This window comes from Ovis canadensis, chromosome 9 (genome assembly GCF_042477335.2).
Source record: "Ovis canadensis isolate MfBH-ARS-UI-01 breed Bighorn chromosome 9, ARS-UI_OviCan_v2, whole genome shotgun sequence".
Classification (NCBI taxonomy): Eukaryota; Metazoa; Chordata; class Mammalia; order Artiodactyla; family Bovidae; genus Ovis; species Ovis canadensis.
Window position 1 is genome coordinate 103,827,016 of NC_091253.1, and position 20,802 is coordinate 103,847,817.

At 40.7% G+C, this 20,802-nt stretch overlaps 1 protein-coding gene across 1 annotated transcript in view; it reads left to right on the forward strand.

Annotated features, from left to right (window-relative positions):
* The window catches only part of ZFAND1 (zinc finger AN1-type containing 1), a 26,946-nt gene continuing 6,144 nt past the window's right edge, over positions 1-20,802 (forward strand). The window contains exons 1-6 of the mRNA XM_069600724.1: positions 1-134; positions 3,204-3,246; positions 4,156-4,195; positions 9,450-9,577; positions 9,663-9,754; positions 10,842-10,960. Of these exons, the coding sequence (XP_069456825.1) occupies positions 80-134; positions 3,204-3,246; positions 4,156-4,195; positions 9,450-9,577; positions 9,663-9,754; positions 10,842-10,960 (477 nt within the window). The 5' untranslated portion in view covers positions 1-79. The remainder of the gene's footprint in view (positions 135-3,203; positions 3,247-4,155; positions 4,196-9,449; positions 9,578-9,662; positions 9,755-10,841; positions 10,961-20,802) is intronic.

Here is a 20,802-nt window from a genome sequence, read left to right on the forward strand (position 1 = left end):
GCCCCCGCCCCTCCCGCCCGTTCCCAGCGGCCGCTGCGCACCGCCTCGCCCCCTCGCCCTCCCCCTCGGGTGCGTCGAGATGGCGGAGCTGGACGTCGGGCGGCATTGCCAGGTGGAGCGCTGCAGGCGGCTAGGTGATGCGGCGTCCCAGCCCCGGCCTCGGGGGTCCGGGCCGCGCTCTACCTGCGGGGCGGCGGGCGGGGCCTGAGGGCCGCGGCGCGGGGCGGAGGCTGAGAAGGGGCAGGGCGTGTCCTGCGGGCCCCGCAGCTGGCCGGGTCGGAGCCTTTCTGGCGGCCCTGGGGCCTGGGAGCGGCTTGTCCCCCTGAGGGGCCTGCGCGATTCCTGGAAGCACAGCCGGCAGCGCGAGCCCGCCGCTGTCTGATGAACCCGGGAAGGAGCGCGTTTTGGTGTGGAAAGCGGGAGGGTGCCCTGTCCCGCCGCGGCGACCTGGGTCGTCGTCCGCAGCCCTTCCGTTGTCTGTCAGCTTTGAGCCTCGTTTTTGCTGGCTGCTCAGGGGACGGACTTCCAGTGAGAAGGCCCGGAGCCTTGCCTTGGGAGCGTGTCTGTGCGCTCGCAGCTCTCTCTTCTTCGGCTCTGACTGTCTCTGACTTAGTAGACGTGTACTGAGCACCTGCCTTGCTTCTGGCCCACGTAAGGGTCTAAGACATGGCCGTTTCCACAGAGAAGCTCTCAGGGTGGTTCGCTGCGTTTTAGAGCTTCAGTCAGGTGATGTTCTGTCTCTGCTGAACTGAGAGACCTTGTGACACACGCAGTCCAAGCTCACGGCCAGTGGGCGTGTGGCGCAGGCCTTAGGAATGTGCAGCAGGCAAGTCCTGAAGCTGAGAGCCACACAGAACGCCGTCTGTCTCTGGTACCTGGCTTGCACTCCAGATGGGTGCTATCACGTCTGGCTCGTGCTGTTACACATCCCGGGGCCAAACAAGTTTTCTCTCCCATTGCAGCTTCAGTCGTTGGTAGCAGGTACCCTGTCAGTATTGAGAGGGGCTCTGGGAGTTAGCCCAGAATTAGTGGGAGTGCTCCAGTTGATCAGTGATGACCTGTTGTAGACGATGGGCTAAAGGACTCAATCCCTACCAGGTTCTTGTTACTTACAGGACTCTGATTGTAGCTTTCACCACTGGCTGTCATCCTCCGCCATTCAGTAGGCAAGGACCCATGTTTCCTTGCAGACTCTCATAGGGAAGCTTAGCCGGTTGGGTTTTGACAGTAAGTGATGTAATTCTGGTATACCTGATTATCAAGTCCCTGATATCTACCATCTGTGACATAGTCCATCTTCCCTTCCAACTTCAGGTGTCTCTTAAAATGTAAGCACTGAAATGAGGCCAGGGTCTGGCTCTTTTGGAGTTCAGATTTTTCGCAGTCTCTAGTGGAGAGCAGTTAAGATTTAGAGGATATTGTGAGTACTAGATTTCATTTAGCTTCTGGATGAATAGAAGAATGGTGTCGAGTGTTAGGAAATTACCTTAACTCTTACCTCTGGGTCCTCTTAGTTTGCATCTAATACTTAGTTGGTCACCAAAGTCTCTAAAAGTAGCAATCGTGTACATTTTCCCCATTTTAAAGAGACATATGAGTCTTGCAGAGTAATGTATATTTCAGTTTTCTTCTCTTTGACAAATACACATCTACATGTCTGGTATGGAATAGATGCTTACAATACCATGCTTTCAGGACAATAGTAACAATGCATTAAGCTCACTTCTCAGGTGAGGGAAGAACTATATTAGAGTCCTCTTGTCCCACAAGCAGCAAATAGCCAAGGGTCCCTTTGGGTTCCTGTGCATGTGTGTTCAGTCACTTCTTTCGTGTCTGATTCTCTGTGACCCTATGGGCTATAGCCTCCAGCCTCCTTGGTCCATGGGTTTCTCCACGCAAGAATACTGGAGTGGGTTGCCATGCCCTCCTCCAGGGGATCTTCCCGACCCAGGGATTGAACCTGCGTCTCTTACATCTCCTGCATTAGCAGGCAGACTCTTTACCGCTAGCACCAACAGGGAAGCCCTGGGTAGGACCTCTTTTTTCTTATGGGTTAAGAGACCTTGTAGGATGAGATCTTTTGGAGTAATAGTGGCTTTCTCTTAAATGCAGTACTTTCTGTTTTCATTTTGTAAAGGCAGTGTGATTAGATATATCCAGCCTCACTTGTCTGTGTACTGTAATTTATTATGACGTACATTGAAAACAGATTAGAGAATGAGTGATTATATTCAGCGATTTGTGGTCAATTGCCACATCTAAAAACAGGTACTTTCGTGTGCTTTCCAAAAATTCATTTCCTGACTTAATTGTTGCTTAGTCCTAACTTTGTTGTTCCTTAACAGCAAGGAAGGAAACAATTCAGAACTAAATTTTTCACTATGAATCCATCTATTTAATTTCTGGAATTTCTTTGAACATGTCTCTCTACCTAGTCACCCCAGGATTTTCCTCAGAGTTTGAGTCTATTCAAAACAAGTGAATTGTTGTAATTATTCCTGTCAATTGCAGTTCTTATCTTACTATTCTTATCTTTTACATATCTCATTTAGTTTTTACAATCACCCTATGAAGGAAGTGTGGCGTATAACACAGATATGTACACACAGTAGATAGACACACACACATATGCATATGCACACAGACGCAATGTACTTATATCCTATTTTTATCTGTATTACCTAATAATATATTTTTGATTTTGTATACCTATACAATACCATATACTGTATCTATATCTATATATATATCTAGTGTATATATATATATATGTATATATATATAAAACCCAGAGCTCTACTGTTCAGTAACTTGCCTAGCATTGCTAGATTAGTAAGCAGTGCAATCAAAATTGAAATCTAAGATTGTCACTTCAAATACAGGATTTTTGTGGTATATGGTCCTCAGAAGCAACATCTGGTAAATCTGAAGCAACATCTGGTAAATAAGGGGAAAAACACAGGACTTCTTGTTTTGATTTGGTATGTTACTACAGGTAATATTTGTCTCCTGATAATCTGGTTACTCTCAGAGTACTTGAGGTTGTGATAGCTTTTGTTTAACCACTACTTGCTGCACTAGGATATTGTTCAAAAGGAAATTTCTCCTGTAACCACAGTTCAGTACTTGATTCTTTTTACTTAAGAAACCTAAATCAAAATCAGGTACTGACCAGAACATATAACATTTTCCCTTTATTTTAGATTTTCTTCCATTTGTATGTGATGGATGTTCAGGAGTATTTTGGTAAGTTAAGTTTTTATGCAGGATTTAGGAGTAATTTTAGTGTTTATATGAGATTTATTTCTAAAAAGCAGAATGATTTAAATAGTCATTTAGCCATTGATATCTGATATTCACTAGAATAACCACTTGAGGAAAAAAGATTAGTCATGGGCTCTGATTACTTATGCATATATGTGGCTAGTCTAGAGTTATGTGTATGAGTTTTATGTAACAGTTATGTGTATTAATCACAAGGAGATAATATATCCAGAATATAAAGAATATCATTTTTTAAATCCAATTATGATTATTAGTTTTTATTTTTATTAGTACAATGAAAAGAGTCCAACCTATATATTTCTTAAATTGGGTTCTATATGGCCTTGGCATATACATTACATGCAATGTAAAACCTGGGAACAAACAAGAATTTTGGAAAATGTATTTTCAATTAAACTTTCAAGTATCAGGCATTTAATTTATTTAATAGAGCACTGAAGATAAATTCTTTTCAGACAATAGTTCAGAAAGACTTATTAGAAGTAAATAAAAATAGTACATATTTTTAAGTCATTCAGAACTAGAATACTCCTTTGACATACTATTATTAGTTATTTTTGAGAAATAAAAGGAATCGAAAGAGCCTCTGTGTTTTCACATACCTTAAAACACTCAAAGTAAAAAGGTAATTGAGAGGTGAATTATTTGCACTCACATTAAAGTGGAACAGTAGTTGGGTTTTAAAACTTATGGGACCATAGGTGCTCTTTTGTTTGTCTTTTCAGCTTATTCTTGTGTACAGAATTGTTAATGTCATGTGAGTGTAATTAATCTTAAGGATTTAACCATTAAAATATCTCAAATTTCTGCAGTATGTTTAAGTACGTTATTTGATTACATTTAAATAAACACTTTTCTTTGTTATTTAAGCCTTGAACACAGGAGCAGAGAGTCCCATAGCTGTCCTGAGGTATGTTCATATTTCCTAGTGAAACGTGTTTGTATTTCAGAATTTGATTCTGTTTATTGTGGTTGTGCTGTGTCTTCCCTGCTGCTCACGGGCCTTCTCTAGGTGCAGAGCACAGGGACTCCTCTCTGGTTGCCGAGCGTGGGCTCTGGGCACCGGGGTGCAGTGGGTGCGGTGTTCAGACTCGGGCTAGTAGGCTTCGGTAACTGTAACTGTGACTCTGGGGCCCCAGAACGCACAGGCTCTAGTAGTTGTGGCCCACGGGCTTCAGTTGCTCCACGGCATGTGGGATCTTTCTGGACCAAGAATCGAACATATGTCCCCTGCATTGGCAGGTGAACTCCTGTCCACTGTATTGCCAGGGAAGTATTGATTCTGATTAAAACTTGGCATACTAAACTGATTTATAAGAGACTGTTACTTTATATTTTTTCCCAATTTGTTTTAAAAATAAACTTTTCTCCTTGGTATTTATAAATTCTTATTCTTATAATTTTCATTCCTTTATACTACAGTTCTGTGGAGGTAGCCCACGTTTAGCTTCAGGCTCTATATTTATAAATATGTAACGGAATTAACATCCTCATCATGTGCTCCCTCCAGTTTGCTTCACTGTGTGCTCATTTTCACTGGTGCCTGGGGTTAGGATTCTGTGGTAATAAGCTGTGCTGACTCCATCAGCCTTAGATCATCAGGAGCAAACCTGTAGCCCAGCAAAATCCCTACCCTAATTCCGACCACATCAAAGATTAAAAAGAGCTGTTAGATAAAAGCCAAAATATCATCTTTATGACTGGTAAAGAATAAGTTGAATGATGAAGCTAAATGTAGAGCCAAAAAGATCTTCAAAGAAAATCCAAAATTAGGTGGATCTGCCACCTGTCACAGCAGTGCTGCCCCAGGTTAGGCCTCTTAGGAAATAAAGAGAAAGCTGAGCCTAATTAATTTTCCTGAATTTGTAATCAGAGAAGTTGCTCCGCCTCCTTTGGGTCAGAGGTTGGCCAGAAGTTAAACTGAATTCACTCCATTTGGAAAGAAGCATTTGCCTGCCATTTTGCAGTTGATATTTATTCCTTCCCACCATTTACCAAACACTTTACCAAGGATTTTTACATCTGTTCTCTCAATTATAAAAATTAAGATTAAATGAGCTTCAGTCAAAATCTGGCCCTCTGAAGTTTTGATGATTTGAGGGATATAAAAATTAATTAACAGGTATTCTTCACAGAGCTAGAACAAATAATTTCAAGATTTGTATGGAAATCCAAAAAAACCTCGAACAGCCGAAGCAGTCTTGAGAAAGAAGAATGGAACTGGAGGAATCAACCTGCCTGACTTCAGGCTCTACTACAAAGCCACAGTCATCAAGACAATATGGTACTGGCACAAAGACAGAAATATAGATCAATGGAACAAAATAGAAAGCCCAGAGATAAATCGACACACCTATGGACACATTATCTTTGACAAAGGAGGCAAGAATATACAATGGATTAAAGACAATCTCTTTAACAAGTGGTCCTGGGAAAACTGGTCAACCACTTGTAAAAGAATGAAACTAGAACACTTTCTAACACCATACACAAAAATAAACTCAAAACAGATTAAAGATCTAAATGTAAGACCAGAAACTATAAAACTCCTAGAAGAGAACATAGGCAAAACACTCTGCAACATACATCACAGCAGGATCCTCTATGACCCACCTCCCAGAATATTGGAAATAAAAGCAAAAATAAACAAATGGGACCTAATTAAAAGCTTCTGCACAACAAAGGAAACTATAAGCAAGGTGAAAAGACAGCCTTCAGAATGGAGAAAATAATAGCAAATGAAGCAACTGACAAACAACTAATCTCAAAAATGTACAAGCAACTCCTACAGCTCAATCCCAGAAAAATAAAGAACCCAATCAAAAAAATGGGCCAAAGAACTAAATAGACGTTTCTCCAAAGAAGACATACAGATGGCTAACAAACACATGAAAAGATGCTCAGTTCAGTTCAGTTCAGTTGCTCAGTCGTGTCCGACTCCGCGGCCCCATGAATCACAGCACGCGAGGCCTCCCTGTCCATCACCATCTCCCAGAGTTCACTCAGACTCAACATCCATCAAGTCAGTGATGCCATCCAGCCATCTCATCCTCTGTCGTCCCCTTCTCCTGCCCCAAATCCTTCCCAGCATCAGAGTCTTTTCCAGTGAGTCAACTCTTCACATGAGGTGGCCAAAGTACTGGAGCTTCAGCTTCAGCATCATTCCTTCCAAAGGAATCCCAGGGTTGATCTCCTTCAGAATGGACTGGTTGGATCTCCTTGCAGTCCAAGGGACTCTCAAGAGTCTTCTCCAACACCACAGTTCAAAAGCATCAATTCTTCAGCACTCAGCCTTCTTCACAGTCCAACTCTCACATCCATACATGACCATTATAGGGGACTGGCATGCAAAAGTAGGAAGTCAAGAAACACCTAGAGTAACAGGCAAATTTGGCCTTGGAATGCGGAATGAAGCAGGGCAAAGACTAATAGAGTTTTGCCAAGAAAATGCACTGGTCATAGCAAACACCCTCTTCCAACAACATAAGAGAAGACTCTACACATGGACATCACCAGATGGTCAACACCGAAAGCAGGTTGATTATATTCTTTGCAGCCAAAGATGGAGAAACTGTATACAGTCAACAAAAACAAGACCAGGAGCTGACTGGCTCACATCATGAACTCCTTATTACCAAATTCAGACTCAAATTGAAGAAAGTAGGGAAAACCGCTAGACCATTCAGGTATGACTTAAATCAAATCCCTTATGATTATACAGTGGAAGTGAGAAATAGATTTAAGGGCCTAGATCTGATAGATAGAGTGCCTGACGAACTATGGAATGAGGTTCGTGACATTGTACAGGAGACAGGGATCAAGACCATCCCCATGGAAAAGAAATGCAAAAAAAAAAAGATGCTCAACATCACTCATTATCAGAGAAATGCAAATCAAAACCACAATGAGGTCACCATTTCACACCAGTCAGATCCAAAAGTCTGCAAGCAATAAATGCTGGAGAGGGTGTGGAGAAAAGGGAACTCTCTTACACTGTTGGTGGGAATGCAAACTAGTACAGCCACTATGGAGAACAGTGTGGAGATTCCTTAAAAAACTGAACTTAAAAATAGAACTGCTATATGACCCAGCAATGCCACTGCTGGGCATACACATGGAGGAAACCAGAATTGAAAGAGACACGTGTAACCCAATGTTCATCGCAGCACAGTTTATAATAGCCAGAACCTGGTAGCAACCTAGATGTCCATCAGCAGATGAATGGATAAGAAAGCTGTGGTATGTATACACAATGGAGTATTAGCCATTAAAAAAAAATACATTTGAATCAGTTCTAATGAGGTGGATGAAACTGGAACCTATTATACAGAGTGAAGTAAGCCAGAAAGAAAAACACCAATACAGTATACTAACACATATATATGGAATTTAGAAAGATGGGAACGATAACCCTGTATGTGAGACAGCAAGAGACACAGATGTATAGAACAGTGTTTTGGACTCTGTGGAAGAGGGCGAGGGTGGGATGATTTGGGAGAATGGCATTGAAACATGTATAATATATATGAAACGAGTCGCCAGCCCAGGTTCAGTGCATGATACTGGATGCTTGGGGCTGGTGCACTGGGACGACCCAGAGGGATAGTACGGGGAGGGAGGTGGGAGGGGGTTCAGGATGGGGAACACATGTATACCTGTGGCGGATTCATGTTGATGTATGGCAAAACCAATACAATATTGTAAAGTAATTAGCCTCCAGTTAAAATAAATAAAATTTTTAAAATTAATTAATATACTGGTATTACTCAGGATTAACTGGAGAGAAATACTCAGAGTCATATAGTAAACATTATTTCTCACGTAGCTTATAAATCTCTGTGCTTGCTTTTTTCTTGTGATATAATTTGCTTTCTATGAATGTCTCAGAATGTCTCTCAGTTAGATCTTATTAAGTAGTGAAATGAAAATCTTCTACCTTTAGATCATTGAAACAAATTTGGAAAAATGATAAAGAAATTACTTCCAGTGAGATGTAACTATATTTTTATAGAGGATACCTTTAGTCATAGATTTCAAGCAGTTACCATTGGCCTTGAATGACACAGGTTTGAACTGTGTGTGTGTCCCCTTAGATGTGGCTCTTTTTTTTTTTTCCACTAACTGTGCATCACAAAGCGATGAGCCTACAGATGCAGAACTGCAGCTCTGGAAAGCTAACTGTGGAGACGTACTTGGATTTTTAACAATGTGGGGAGTTCGTACCCTAGCTCCTGAGTTGTCCAAGAGTCAGCTGAGTTCATTTAACTCTAGAAACCTGTTTACTTAGTACTACAATAGCCTAAGTGATCTGGATTTTTTTTTTTTTCCATAGAATCTTTTTCCTCTGGTGTAATTGCTAGTAATACAGTAGGCGGCGCTAGTGGTAAAGAATCTGCCTGTCAGTGCAGAAGATGGAAGAGGCGTGGGTTCTACCCCTGGGTTAGGAAGATTCTCTGGAAAAGGAAATGGCAACTTACTTCAGTAATCTTGCCTGGGAAATCCAATGGACAGGAGCCTGGCGATCCACAGTCCATGAGGTTGCAAGATCAGAACTGACTGAGCATACACACAAAGAATATTACATCATTGTGGAAACTGTATCATGGAAAAATACAATTTTAAGTGTTCTTTTACGTATATTTAAGCCTCTAAAATCAGTGTGGAAAGTGGATATGACTTGTCATTTGAGGTGATGGGCTGATTCCCTAGTCTGTGAAAGTCACTCAGTTGTGTCCAAGGACTATATACAATCCACGGGATTCTCCAGGCCAGAATGCTGGAGTGGGTAGCCTGTCCCTTCTCCAGAAGATCTTCCTGACCCAGGGATCGAACTGGGGTCTCCTGCACTGCAGGAGGACCCTTCACCAACCGAGCTGTTACTGGAACGTTGCTGCGTAGTACGTTGCAAAGCAGGCTAAAGTCATGGAGAAGAACAGAGTGGCCGTTTTAACCTGACCTAGAAGAGAAACACGCCACGGAAGGGAAATTGGAAATGTGGGGCAGTCAGCGCAGTGATCGTTCTGCACACAGCTGTCACAGTCTGTGCAAGACTGTGTGGGTTGCTTTCACACGTTGAAGCAAAAATGCTCTGGATATCGAGAATAGATTTGTTGATTTGCGTTTAATGTGAAATATGACGCCATGCTCCCCTTCTACCTTTTCAGGTGACTGTAATCAACGAGAGGCCGGAGTCAGACCCCCGTGCATCTCACCCGTGCTCCTTCACGGACTGTGCTGAGAGAGGGCTTGTGCCCCTTATGTGTCCTTACTGTGAGAAGGACTTTTGCCTGAGGTGACCACTAAGACCGTTCAAACTGTGTATCTGTTTAAGTCACATGCAAGCACATGAACTACTGTCCCTCTTCTGTCGCTCACAGACACCGTCGCCAGTCAGATCATGAATGTGAAAAACTGGAAATCCCTAAGCCTCGTATGGCTGCCACTCAGAAGCTCGTTAAAGACATTATTGGCAAGTATCTGGAAAGCGTGTTTGTTGGTTACTTAATGCCGTATACTCGTGAATTCCAGAGCCCTGCTTCTGTCAGCTTGCCAGTTATGGAAGGTGCTGTTAGCAGCCCTGATGGTTATAACTTGCTTTAGATTTTGAGGACATTCTTGTGACAGTATTTTTCACAAGTCTTACTAGCCAGTGGAAATTTGGAAATTCCATCGAAATATCCGGCAGGTGTTCTCTTTTGCTGGACCACTTATCAGCTGGTTAACCATCTTGGCTAGAAATTACATTCATGACGCTAAAGTAGTGGTTTACGTTCTTCAAAGACTAAAGTTAGGACTTCCTGATGGTCCAGTGGTTAAGAATCCACCTGCCAATGCAGGGGACAGGGGTTTAATCCCTGACACGAGAAGATCCCACATGCTGTGGGGCAGCCAAGCCCGTGTGCCCTGGAGTCTGTGTTCCTCAAAAGAAGCCTGAACACCGCGACTAGAGAGGAGCCTCATTCGCCACAAAGAGAGAAAGCCCTCATGCTGCAGCGAAAACCCAGCACGGCCAAAAACAAATAAGTAAAAATTAAATGAAAAAATAAAATGTAGAACTATAAAAAAAACAAACCTTTAAGAAAATGAAAGAAAAAGATCCCTTTTAAAAAAAAGGACTAAGCCGAGTCAGTTGTCCTCTGAATGCTGCTGATAATCTGATGTGTGAGGAAAGAATATATTTGTGATGTTGACCACTCTCACTGCCAACATACTCAACTGAATTTTCATTTTATATTAAGGGTAGTAATTTAAATTAAATTCTATTAAGTAAAAAGTCTTCTGTAACCCTTCTCTGTAGAAGTGTTAGTGATTGCTTTGGATTAAATAGATTTAAGTTGGAAAGAAGCACATGTAACTCACGTTTTTTAATGTGCAGCTCACTTAACGTCCACTCAGTGGTTTTCCATTGTTCTTGTAAATATAATATCTATAGAATGAATGTGGTCTCCGTATATCTCTAGTATATGTAATTCATATATGTTTCAAGGCCACAGTTAATAAAACTCTGGAAAATGGGCAAGTTCCCGTTTGCTTATATCCTTATGCTTGCTTCTTAGATTCCAAGACAGGAGAGACAAGTAAGCGACGGAAAGGTGCAAAGAATAGTGAAACAGCTGCAAAGGTAGCGCTGATGAAATTAAAGATGCATGCTGCTGGAGACAAATCATTGCCACAGGTTGGTTTCAGATATTTAGGAAACAAAAAGTTCCAGATACGGTTGGAGCCCCCTTTGTGCTCTTCCCTTTCATTAGAACCGACTAAACCTGAACTTGATGTGAATCATTTCTGATATTACAAGGTATAAGCCTGCATAAATAATAGTCTTAGGAGTTTTTTGTGTGTTATAAAAATGGCAGGAAGCCGTATGTATCCTTCAACCTTTCTCTTCTACCCTTGGTATCATGTTTTTAAACATATATCCGTGCCAATATGTTTTGCCTCTTTCATTCATTTTGGTAGCTCACATTTTTCTGTAGTATGTATGTACCACCGTTTATCTATTCTCTTAGTGAACACGATTCAGATTCCTTTTCCAAGCTGTTTACTGTTATAAACTGTTCACAGTGAACACCCTGTGTACACATGGAACATTTCTCTAAGGCAGTTTCTCTCAAGCTCCACATTATCAACTACATTTTCTGTAACCACCCAGCACACATGTGCCTACATACATGCACAGGTCTAGTAAGGCCTGTGAGGATGTGTATCTGCTCTGGCATTTTTTGTTCTATTTAAAGACTGTTGGCTTTATAGCCCCTGAAGGGTTGAGACCATCAATTCGAAAAATGATATTCCAGGGAACATACCTAGAAACAGAAAACTGGAGAATGGGGTTTGCTCATCTTTGGCTTTATTAGATGTTGTCAGTTTTTTATTGTTAGTAATTGTGCTGATTTATCTTCTTCTTGCAGAGTTTCCTGCCAGTGTTGGTATTGCTCATTATTACCGATCTGACAGGTTGAAATGACGCAGCACTGAGGCTTAAAGTTGAATTTCCCTGTGACAGTGAGGCTCAGCTCCTTTGCATGTGTTTATTGGCTATTTGACTTTCTCTTGTGAACTGCGTATCTTCTGCTGGGTTGTTTGGAACTTTTAAAAAGGTCTATAAGGGTCTGTATATTCTAAGTTCTGATCTTTTCTTGATTAAATACGTTGCACGTATCTTCTCTCAGTCTATAGCTTGTGTTTATTTTGTTTTTGATCTTTTTAGTGATCCAGACTTTAAAAATTTTAACACACTCAAATCTATTAATTATTTCTTTAGAATTATAAATCTTAAAATGAGTTTTTTACTTACATTTTCCTTTAAAAGTTTTATTGCATTTTTTTTGCTTAGCTTTTTATTCCATCTGGAACTTAATTGTAAGTAAGCAGAGGCAGGGATTTATTCCTCCCCCTCTCACCCAGCGGGTTACTTGTCATAACCTAAGAAAGTGAAGAGTTCTCCCTTGTAATGTCGCTTCTGTTACACACCAGATTGTTCTGTAAATGTGAGACTCATCTGGGGATCTCAGTTCTGTTCCTTTGGTCTGACTCTCGGCATCACTATCATACTGTGTTAATCGTAGTAGCTTTTACAGTAGTAAATAGGAGAAGGCTGTCCACCTCATTCTTGGCTTCCAACTGTGTCTATTCTTGGCCATTTATTCTTTTGTAAAAATTTTAGGATCACTTCGTCCTGTTCTGTGAAATGGTGATTTTGATAGAAATTGTGCTAAATTTTAAGTGAGAGACAGTGGACGTCTTTAAAATTTCCTTCCTCCTATTCGCCTCCATAGTCTATCCCAACTCTGTTTAGGTCTTTATTTATGTCATTCTATAATGCCTACCATACATATTTAGATGTCTTAAGTTTATTTGGCTCTTCATAATTTTTGCTGCCATTATAAATGGTAATTTTTTTAAATTAACATTTTCCTAATTTGGTTATTGGTGGTTGTTGTATAATGTCTTTCTATCCAGCAAATAAACTCTGATAGTTCCCATATTTTGTAGATTTCCTGTCTAGTTTTCTGTGTGGTCACATCTTCGGCAAATGATGGTTTTGTGTGGTTTTTGTTTTCAAATTTTCTGTTCTATCACTCTTCCCCCTTCTCACTACTCTGTGTCGCTGTATTGGCTGAAACCCCCGCCACAGCGTCCGATCACGTAAGTGATAGCGGGGGTCTCTGTCCTGTTTCTGACTTCAGTGCAAATGATTCTAAAGTTTCATCACTAAATATTATATTTGCTGTGGATTTTTGATAGTAGCCTTCCTTGGGTTAATAATATTTTTCTATTCCTAGTTTTCTAGGAATTTATATCAGGAATGGGTATTAAATATTGCTATAATTTTTTTCCTCCATCTGGTAAGATGATTATCTGGAGAAGGCAATGGCAACCCACTCCAGTACTCTTGCCTGGAAAATCCCGTGGATGGAGGAGCCTGGTAGGCTGGTCCATGGGGTTGCAAAGAGTGGGACACAATTGAGCGACTTCCTTTTCACTGTCATGCATTGGAAAAGGAAACGGCATCCCACTCCAGTATTCTTGCCTGGAGAATTCCAGGGACGGGGGAGCATGGTGGGCTGCCATCTATGGGGTTGCACAGAGTCGGACATGACTGAAGTGACTTAGCAGCAGCAGCAGTAAGATGATTATATATATTTTTTTCCTTATTAATGTAATGAATTACATTGATCATCTTCTGTTGTGAATCACCCACATATTCTCAGATAAACCACTTGACTCTGGTATATAATTCTTCTGAAATGTACTGCTAAACTGATTCACTAATATATTATTTACTGTTTTGTCATGACATTAGTAACAAAAAAAACTAGTTGAGTAGCTTTCCTCTTCTATTCTTTGAAATAGAGGCATATTGTTCTTGAAGGTTTGGCAATGGTTGTTACAACCTTCAAATTTATTGCGTTTTGTAGGGGGAGGATTTTGAATACTAATTAATCTGTTAAATAGTTCCTTGGTTTATTTGGATAATCTATGTCTTCTGAAATATATGTTGGTAAATAACATTTTTCTTAAAAATTTTTGTTTAATACAGATTTTTCAGCTTATTGTTACTTACCCACATCTCTGTTGTGTCTTTCATTAGTCATTCTTAATATTTTTCACTTGTACTTTGATTTCCCTTTGAATGGTCTTGCTAGAGGTTTGTGTTTACTTTTTCAATTTGCATTTTAGTTTTTTCAAAGAATTGTGTTTTGGTTTTATTGACTTCTCTAATGTTTCTTTGCTTCCTGCTTTACTGATTTTGTTTTTATATTATTATTTCCTTTTTCTGATTTGCTTAGATTATCTCTAATGTTGTTCTTCTAACTTCTCACATTGGATGGTGAGCTTACTTTTTCAACCTACTTATTTAGGTGTTTTTTTCTAGGGGAGGTAACTTTATTTTGGGTTTCCCGTGTGGCACTAGTGGTAAAGACTCCGCCTGCCACTGGAGGAGACATAAGAGATGTGGGCTCAATCCCCGGGTCAGGAAGATCCCCTGGAGGAGGGCGTGGCAACCCACTCCAGCGTTCTTGCCTGGGAAATTCGTGGACAGAGGAGCCTGGTGGGCTACAGTCTATGAGGTCACAAAGAGCTGGACACGACTGAAGTGACTTAGCACACATGCATGCAACTTTATTTTAATACAATTTCAAATCCAGAAAAGTTCTAGAATAGTACAAAGAATGCTCCATGCTGGTTACCCAGGTGTTCCCGTTGCTGGCATTTTGTCCTGTTTGTTATTTCCCTCTGTTTGTCCACGTGTGTGTGTGCGCGGGCGGGCGTGTGTGTGTGTGTGTGCGCGCGCGTGTGTGTGTGCGGGCGTGTGCACGCGCGTGTGTGTGCGTGTGCGTGCGTGCGTGTGTGTGTGCGGGCGTATGCGCGTGTGTGCGTGTGTGTGCGTGTGTGTGTGCGCGTGTGTGTGTGGGCGTATGCGCGTGTGTGTGCGTGTGTGCGCGTGTGTGCGCGTGTGTGCGTGTGTGTGGGCGTATGCGCGTGTGTGTGTGCGCGTGTGTGCGCGTGTGTGTGTGTGTGCGTGCGCGTGCGTGTGTGTGCTTACTGACTTCTAGTCAGCTTGATCTGTCAGGTTCTGAAACAGACGGTATTAAATGAAATCTCTCACTGTAGCTGTGGTTTTGTCAGTTTTTTTCCGTATAATTCTAATAGTTTTGCTGAGTTCTATATTATCAGGTACATCATTATGTCTTCAGTATGAATTTTTTGCCTTAAATCTATTTTGAATTATGATGATGTTTCGCTACGTTTCTTTTGGTGAATAGTTACTACTCTGTGTGTATTCCTTTGTATTCAACTTTTCTGTGTTGTTTTATTTTTAGAGTGTTTCTTGTAAGCTGTATGTAGCTGGACTTTGTTTTTTTAATCCAATCTGATAATATCTCTTATAGGTGAGTTGAACCCATTTATATTTATTATGATCACAAGCATTTAAATATATTTTTTCTATCTTATTTTTTTTGCTGATCATCCTCTTGCTATTGTTATTTATTTCCTTCCAGTCATCTTTCGTATTGATTGAATTTTCTGTATTCTCTTTTATTCTGCTGGTCTAGAAACCATTGATTATAAACTTCTTCTAATAATTTTTTTAATGTTTCTTTTTTGAAGCCTTCCTTATTTTTAAGTTATAGAAATACTACATACTTTTAACAAGGGTAACTTAAAAAGCTGTGTAAGGGAAAAAGCCGAACACACCCTCCTGCGTCCGCATTCATCCCACTAAAGCAGTGGTTGTCAAGTGAGGGTGGCTGTGCCCCTTGGGGAGGCCGGACAGTGTCTGCAGACAGTTCCGGTTGTCGCCCCTGGGCACGGGGACGCTACTGGCACAGTAGGCAGAGGCCAGGGGTGCTCTCAGCATGGGACAGCGCCTGCAGGAAAGCACTCACTGTCCAGCACATGGCGTCAGCAGCGGCGTAACTGAGAGGCCTGCTCTAGCGTGTCCAGTACTATCATTCCCATTACTGTGCAGTTCTTTTATGACTTAAGACATAGTAGCAGAAATTTCTGTAGCACTTACTTTGTTCCAGGCCCTCTTCTAACACGTTTAATCCTCGCAGCAGCTTTGAAATATATACTATTCTCTCTGCCTAATAGATGAGATAATTGAGGCACAAAAATGTTAAGTAACTTGGTAGGAACACAGCTAATTAAGTGGAGAACTGCAAACTGAAATCAGGCAGACTGGCTCAGAAAGCAGGTTCTCAGCACACTCAACACTTTACCACAGAGCACGCAGGTCTGTAGATAGAAATTTTCCCCCCGCCTCATTAAGATTTGTGTGTGTGTGTACATGTATGTGAGAAGGAAATAGCAACCCACTGCACTGTTCTTGCCTGGAGAATCCCAGGGACGGGGGAGCCTGGTGGGCTGCCGTCTCTGGGGTCACACAGTCGGACACGACTGAAGCGACTTAGCAGTAGCAGCATACGTGTATGTATGTACTGACATAAGTTATTTATATATATATCCACACCCCTGTATATATTAATATATGTATATATATTTTACATAAAGCAAAGTGTCTACTGGTATATGTATGCAAAGATATGAAGAGTGCTTTAGGATCATTATTTCATAAAAAGGGCATCATATTCATTTAGTCAACACTTTTTTTGAATACCTGCTATAAATCGGGCCCTGGGGATATGACAGTAAATTGTTAAAGTCCCTGCACATATAGAGTTTATATTCCAGTAGGAGGAGATGGTTATTTAATGTATACTACAATTTTCAGATAGTGATAAAGCCTATAAATAAAAATAAAGCAGGTTTCAGATAGATAATATATTCTTTCAGCTCTGTATATTCCTCTAGAAGTTTCTAACAGCAGTTCCTCCAAGGGAACTAGCATGGTTTGAAGTCATTTTCTTCGAAAGATGGATAATCCAAGGTATCCTGAATTTCGTTGCCTTTTTCCTATTAATGAACATTCACTTTGTTTCCCGTTTTGGTGACTGGTTTCCTATTTTTGATTTCCTGTGTCTATGAGATAGATTCCCTGGAGCATGGTTGCCAAGTCCAAGGGTCTGTCTATTTTAAATCCTTGTAGACGTTGTCAAGCTGCTTTACAAAGAAGTTACAAGAATTCACACTTCTACCATCAGTAATTAGGGTAGTGAACTTTTACTGGCTGTGTTATCCCAAGCATTGTCTTGTGGCTCTGGGTTTTTTACCTCCCTTAATACTCACGGCTATCCCGTGATATATCATCATCCTCATTTCACAGATGAGTAATCTGAAGTGTTAAGATCACTCACCTGGTCAGAACCTGCCGTCTGCCCTGTGTAGTACACTGCCTCTTTTGGTCACACATGAGCATACCTCTCCCCTCCCGTGGTGTCCAGTAACTGTTTAGATAATCTTTTTAAATGTATTCCAGTCTAAGGGCTGTGGAAATATATCTTCTAATTGTTTGATTTCGGGTTTCCTTGACCATTGTTGAGTTTGTTGTTGTTGTTCAGTTGCTAAATCGAGTCCGACTCTTCGTGACCACATGGGCTGCTGCACACCAGGCTTCCCTGCCCTTCGCTGTCTCCCAGAGTCTGCTCAAACTCACGTCCATTGAGTTGGGGATGCCATCCAGCCATCTCATCCTCTGTCGCCCCCTTCTTCTCCTGCCCTCAGTCTTTCCCAGCATCAAGGTCTTTTCCAATAAGTCGGCTCTTTGGGTCCTTGTGTTCAGTAGCCAAAGTATCGTTCAGTTTAAAGTATCTTTTCATTATGTTCATTGGCCAGGCATGAATGCTCTTCCCTGAACTGCCTGTGCATATCCTGTGATCATTTTTCTTTTACATTGTTACTTTTATTTCACTTTTGTTTTGCTTGGTCAACCGTGGAAATTCTCGGAACAGAATCGATATTGATCCTTTACCTGTAATCAGTCTGCTTTGGCAACTTTTTTTCAAAATTTATCAAATAATCTTGATTTTACTTATGTACCTTATTGACATATCATTGTTCTAAATTTTTCTAGGGTCTGTCTTTTCTTTCATGTCTCATTTGGTTTTCTTAGGGTTTTAATTTTTTTTCACCTGTCTTTAATTGGTCTGGAATTTTATTTTAACATATTATATGAGCTAAGGATATTTTCTTCCAGTTGTTTAGCTAGTTTTGCCCACTAATTATTAAATAAATCATTTTTGTCGTATTAAATTGAAATACCAACTATCACCTTCATGTTAAATTCGAGATGTACTTTTTACTAGGTTTGTTTTTGGATTTCCTATTCTAACCCTTTATCTGTTTTTTACTTGTATGTTAATACCAAGTTGACTTCATGTAGTAACTTCATAGAATGTTCTAGCATATGACCAGGTAAGTCCCGTCCATACTTTCCCATATTTTGCCTTAGCAGTTCTTCTTTTTTCTTTTGGTTTATTCATCCATATGAACCTTACGATTATTATATACACTGTTTTTTTTTAATCCATCTTGGGATCTCTATGGTTGTCATAATGGGACAAGGTTGTCAGTGACAGACTCCAGAAGATACTGTTGAAGGATGTAGGCTCTTTAAAAGCCAAAATGGAGAAACGGAGAGAAATCATTATGAAAAGCAAAAACGAACACAGCTTGATCTTAGAATGTAGTTTATCTGTCACTGTTTCCCACAAGGATGTAGGCTGTGAATAACGGTGCCTGCAGAAGCCAGATTGCCTTCTCAGGAGGATCTCTCACCCTGTTGGCTTCGTCCTCTTTGTGCTGGGGATTCTGGCTCCCTCCCTACCCACCAGGTGTAAGTGATTGATACAAGACCTCCTTTGTATTATCAAGTGATTTCTGCAAAGTTTCCCAGCAGCATCTATTAACAAGTCCTGACTGAGGATCATTCCTGAGGGTTTCTCTGATTTTGCTTTACATGATATATATTAATTTTGAGAGAAATGACATTTTTATAACATTATCTTCCTGTCTACGAACTTTATGTCTTCTCTTTTATTTAGATATTTTATTGCCTTCTGTAACATTTTATATGTTTTTCTTCATCTAAGTCTTATTCCTTGTTGAATCTGCCTGCAATGCAGGAAGTGTGAGTTTGGAAGATCCCCTGGAGGAGGGGCAACCCTCTCCAGTATTCTTGCCTGGAGACTTGCATGGGCAGAGGAGCCTGGTGGGCTGCCGTCCATAGGGTCACAGGGAGTCAGACACGACTGAAGCCACTGAGCATGCACATATAAACATCTCTAATTATCTTACGGATTTGCTTTCTTTGGTGAACAGAATATTTCCCTGTACCTGTTTCCAGAACTTGCTGTTCACATAGAAGGAGAAAAGGTCTTGATTTCTGTATATTCATTGTATTCAATCACAGCATCAAATCATCAAATTCTTTTATTTATTTTAGAAGTTGTTTTGTTTTTGCCTTTGATTTCCTAGGTATACAATTACATCCCATTGACAAAAAGCTTTAGTTTTCACCTTTCAATAATTAGTTCATTTTCTTATACTATATTATATATAATCTCCAATATAATGTTTTATAGTAATGGTGATAAGAGGCATGTGCTTATATTTACAATTTTTAACATATATGATTAAATACCAATTCTTCTCTCAAAATCTAAAGTTACTTGAGATTGTATCCTCTGGAATAAGACAGAGTTTGACATGTTTTCTGCAGTTGAGTATCTCCCATTTCATTGAGTTAGTTTACACATGATTGTTTTTAAGTCAGTTGCTATTTAAATTTGCCAATATATTTTTTGAGTTTCTTTTTTTTCTTAAGACTCACTTTTATTTTGGCTCAAGCACATTCTTTAGTAGTTCATTCATCAAGGGTCATTGTGGTAAACGTAAATCTTTTTTGTCTGAAACTGCGCTTATTTTCCCTCGCTTGAGCTGGATTGTCTGTCTGCCTCTCTCAGCTCTTCTAATAGGCTGCTCATTGGCCTCTTTTGTCTATTGCTTGGGAAGTATGTGCTGCAGATCTTGCTCTTGCTGCTCTGTGGGTGGCCTATACCTTTTTTGTGACTGGAGATTTTTGTCTATGATGTTTGCAGTTTCAGTGCAGGATTTCTAGGTATGATTTGTCTCAATCACACAGCTTGACCCTTGAAGTGCATTTTAGCTGTTGATCCCTTACCCTTAGAAGATTGTTGTTGTTTTCTTTCTGAACATTGCTTCCTTCTCTTCTTTTCTGAAAGTCTTACTGGACATGTTTCGGGGATTTATAATTTCTATAGATGTCTGTTTGTGTTGCCTTCTAGATGACTGCCTCACATCCATCTTTCAATTAATTAAACCTTTTTATTGACTATTATAGAAATTTATTGTTTAAGTTTCTTATTTCACAAACTGTATTTTTAAGTTTTTTTTTTAAATTTCTAATTGGTTCTTCATAGCTTTTCATGTTTCATTTCTGCCTGTTTTGGTTTTATAACTGTTTGTTCTGTTTCTATGAATATTATTCTTTAATTTTTCTCATTGTTCGTCCTAAATAGGGGCTTCCCAGGTAGCTCAGTGGTGAAAGAATCTGTTTGCCAATTCAGGGGACACAAGAAATGCCAGTTCCATCCCTGGGTCAGGAAGCTTCCCTGGAGGAAGAAATGACAATCCACTCCAATATTGCCTGGAAAATCCCATGGACAGAGGAGCCCAGCGGGCTGCAGTCCCTGGGGTCACAAAGAGACACAGCTGCGTGACTGAGGACCCACAGATATCCTGAGCAACTCTTTTCATGTCTTTTTCAAGTTTGGTTTCTCCTGCCCATAGTAAGCTGAGCTCTGCCGTGTTCCCAAGTTCCAGCTTCTAGCTTCTGCGTGTCCGCGTTGAGGAGGCGTTTCTTTCTGTGCCTCTCCTGACTGTCTCACTCGCCTCTCCCCGAGTGTCGCCTTTTCTTCCACAGGCCCGCCTACCCACACCCTCTGTTTCAAACCCAGGTCTGAGACTGACAGTTGGTGCTTCTGCTCTGCGGAGCTTTTCAGCCTGCTGCAGATCCACTACTGAGCTGGAAGGCTTTGGCTTTGTTCCCTCGCAGGAGGCTGTATCTGTGCTCTTGTGCCTCCCTGA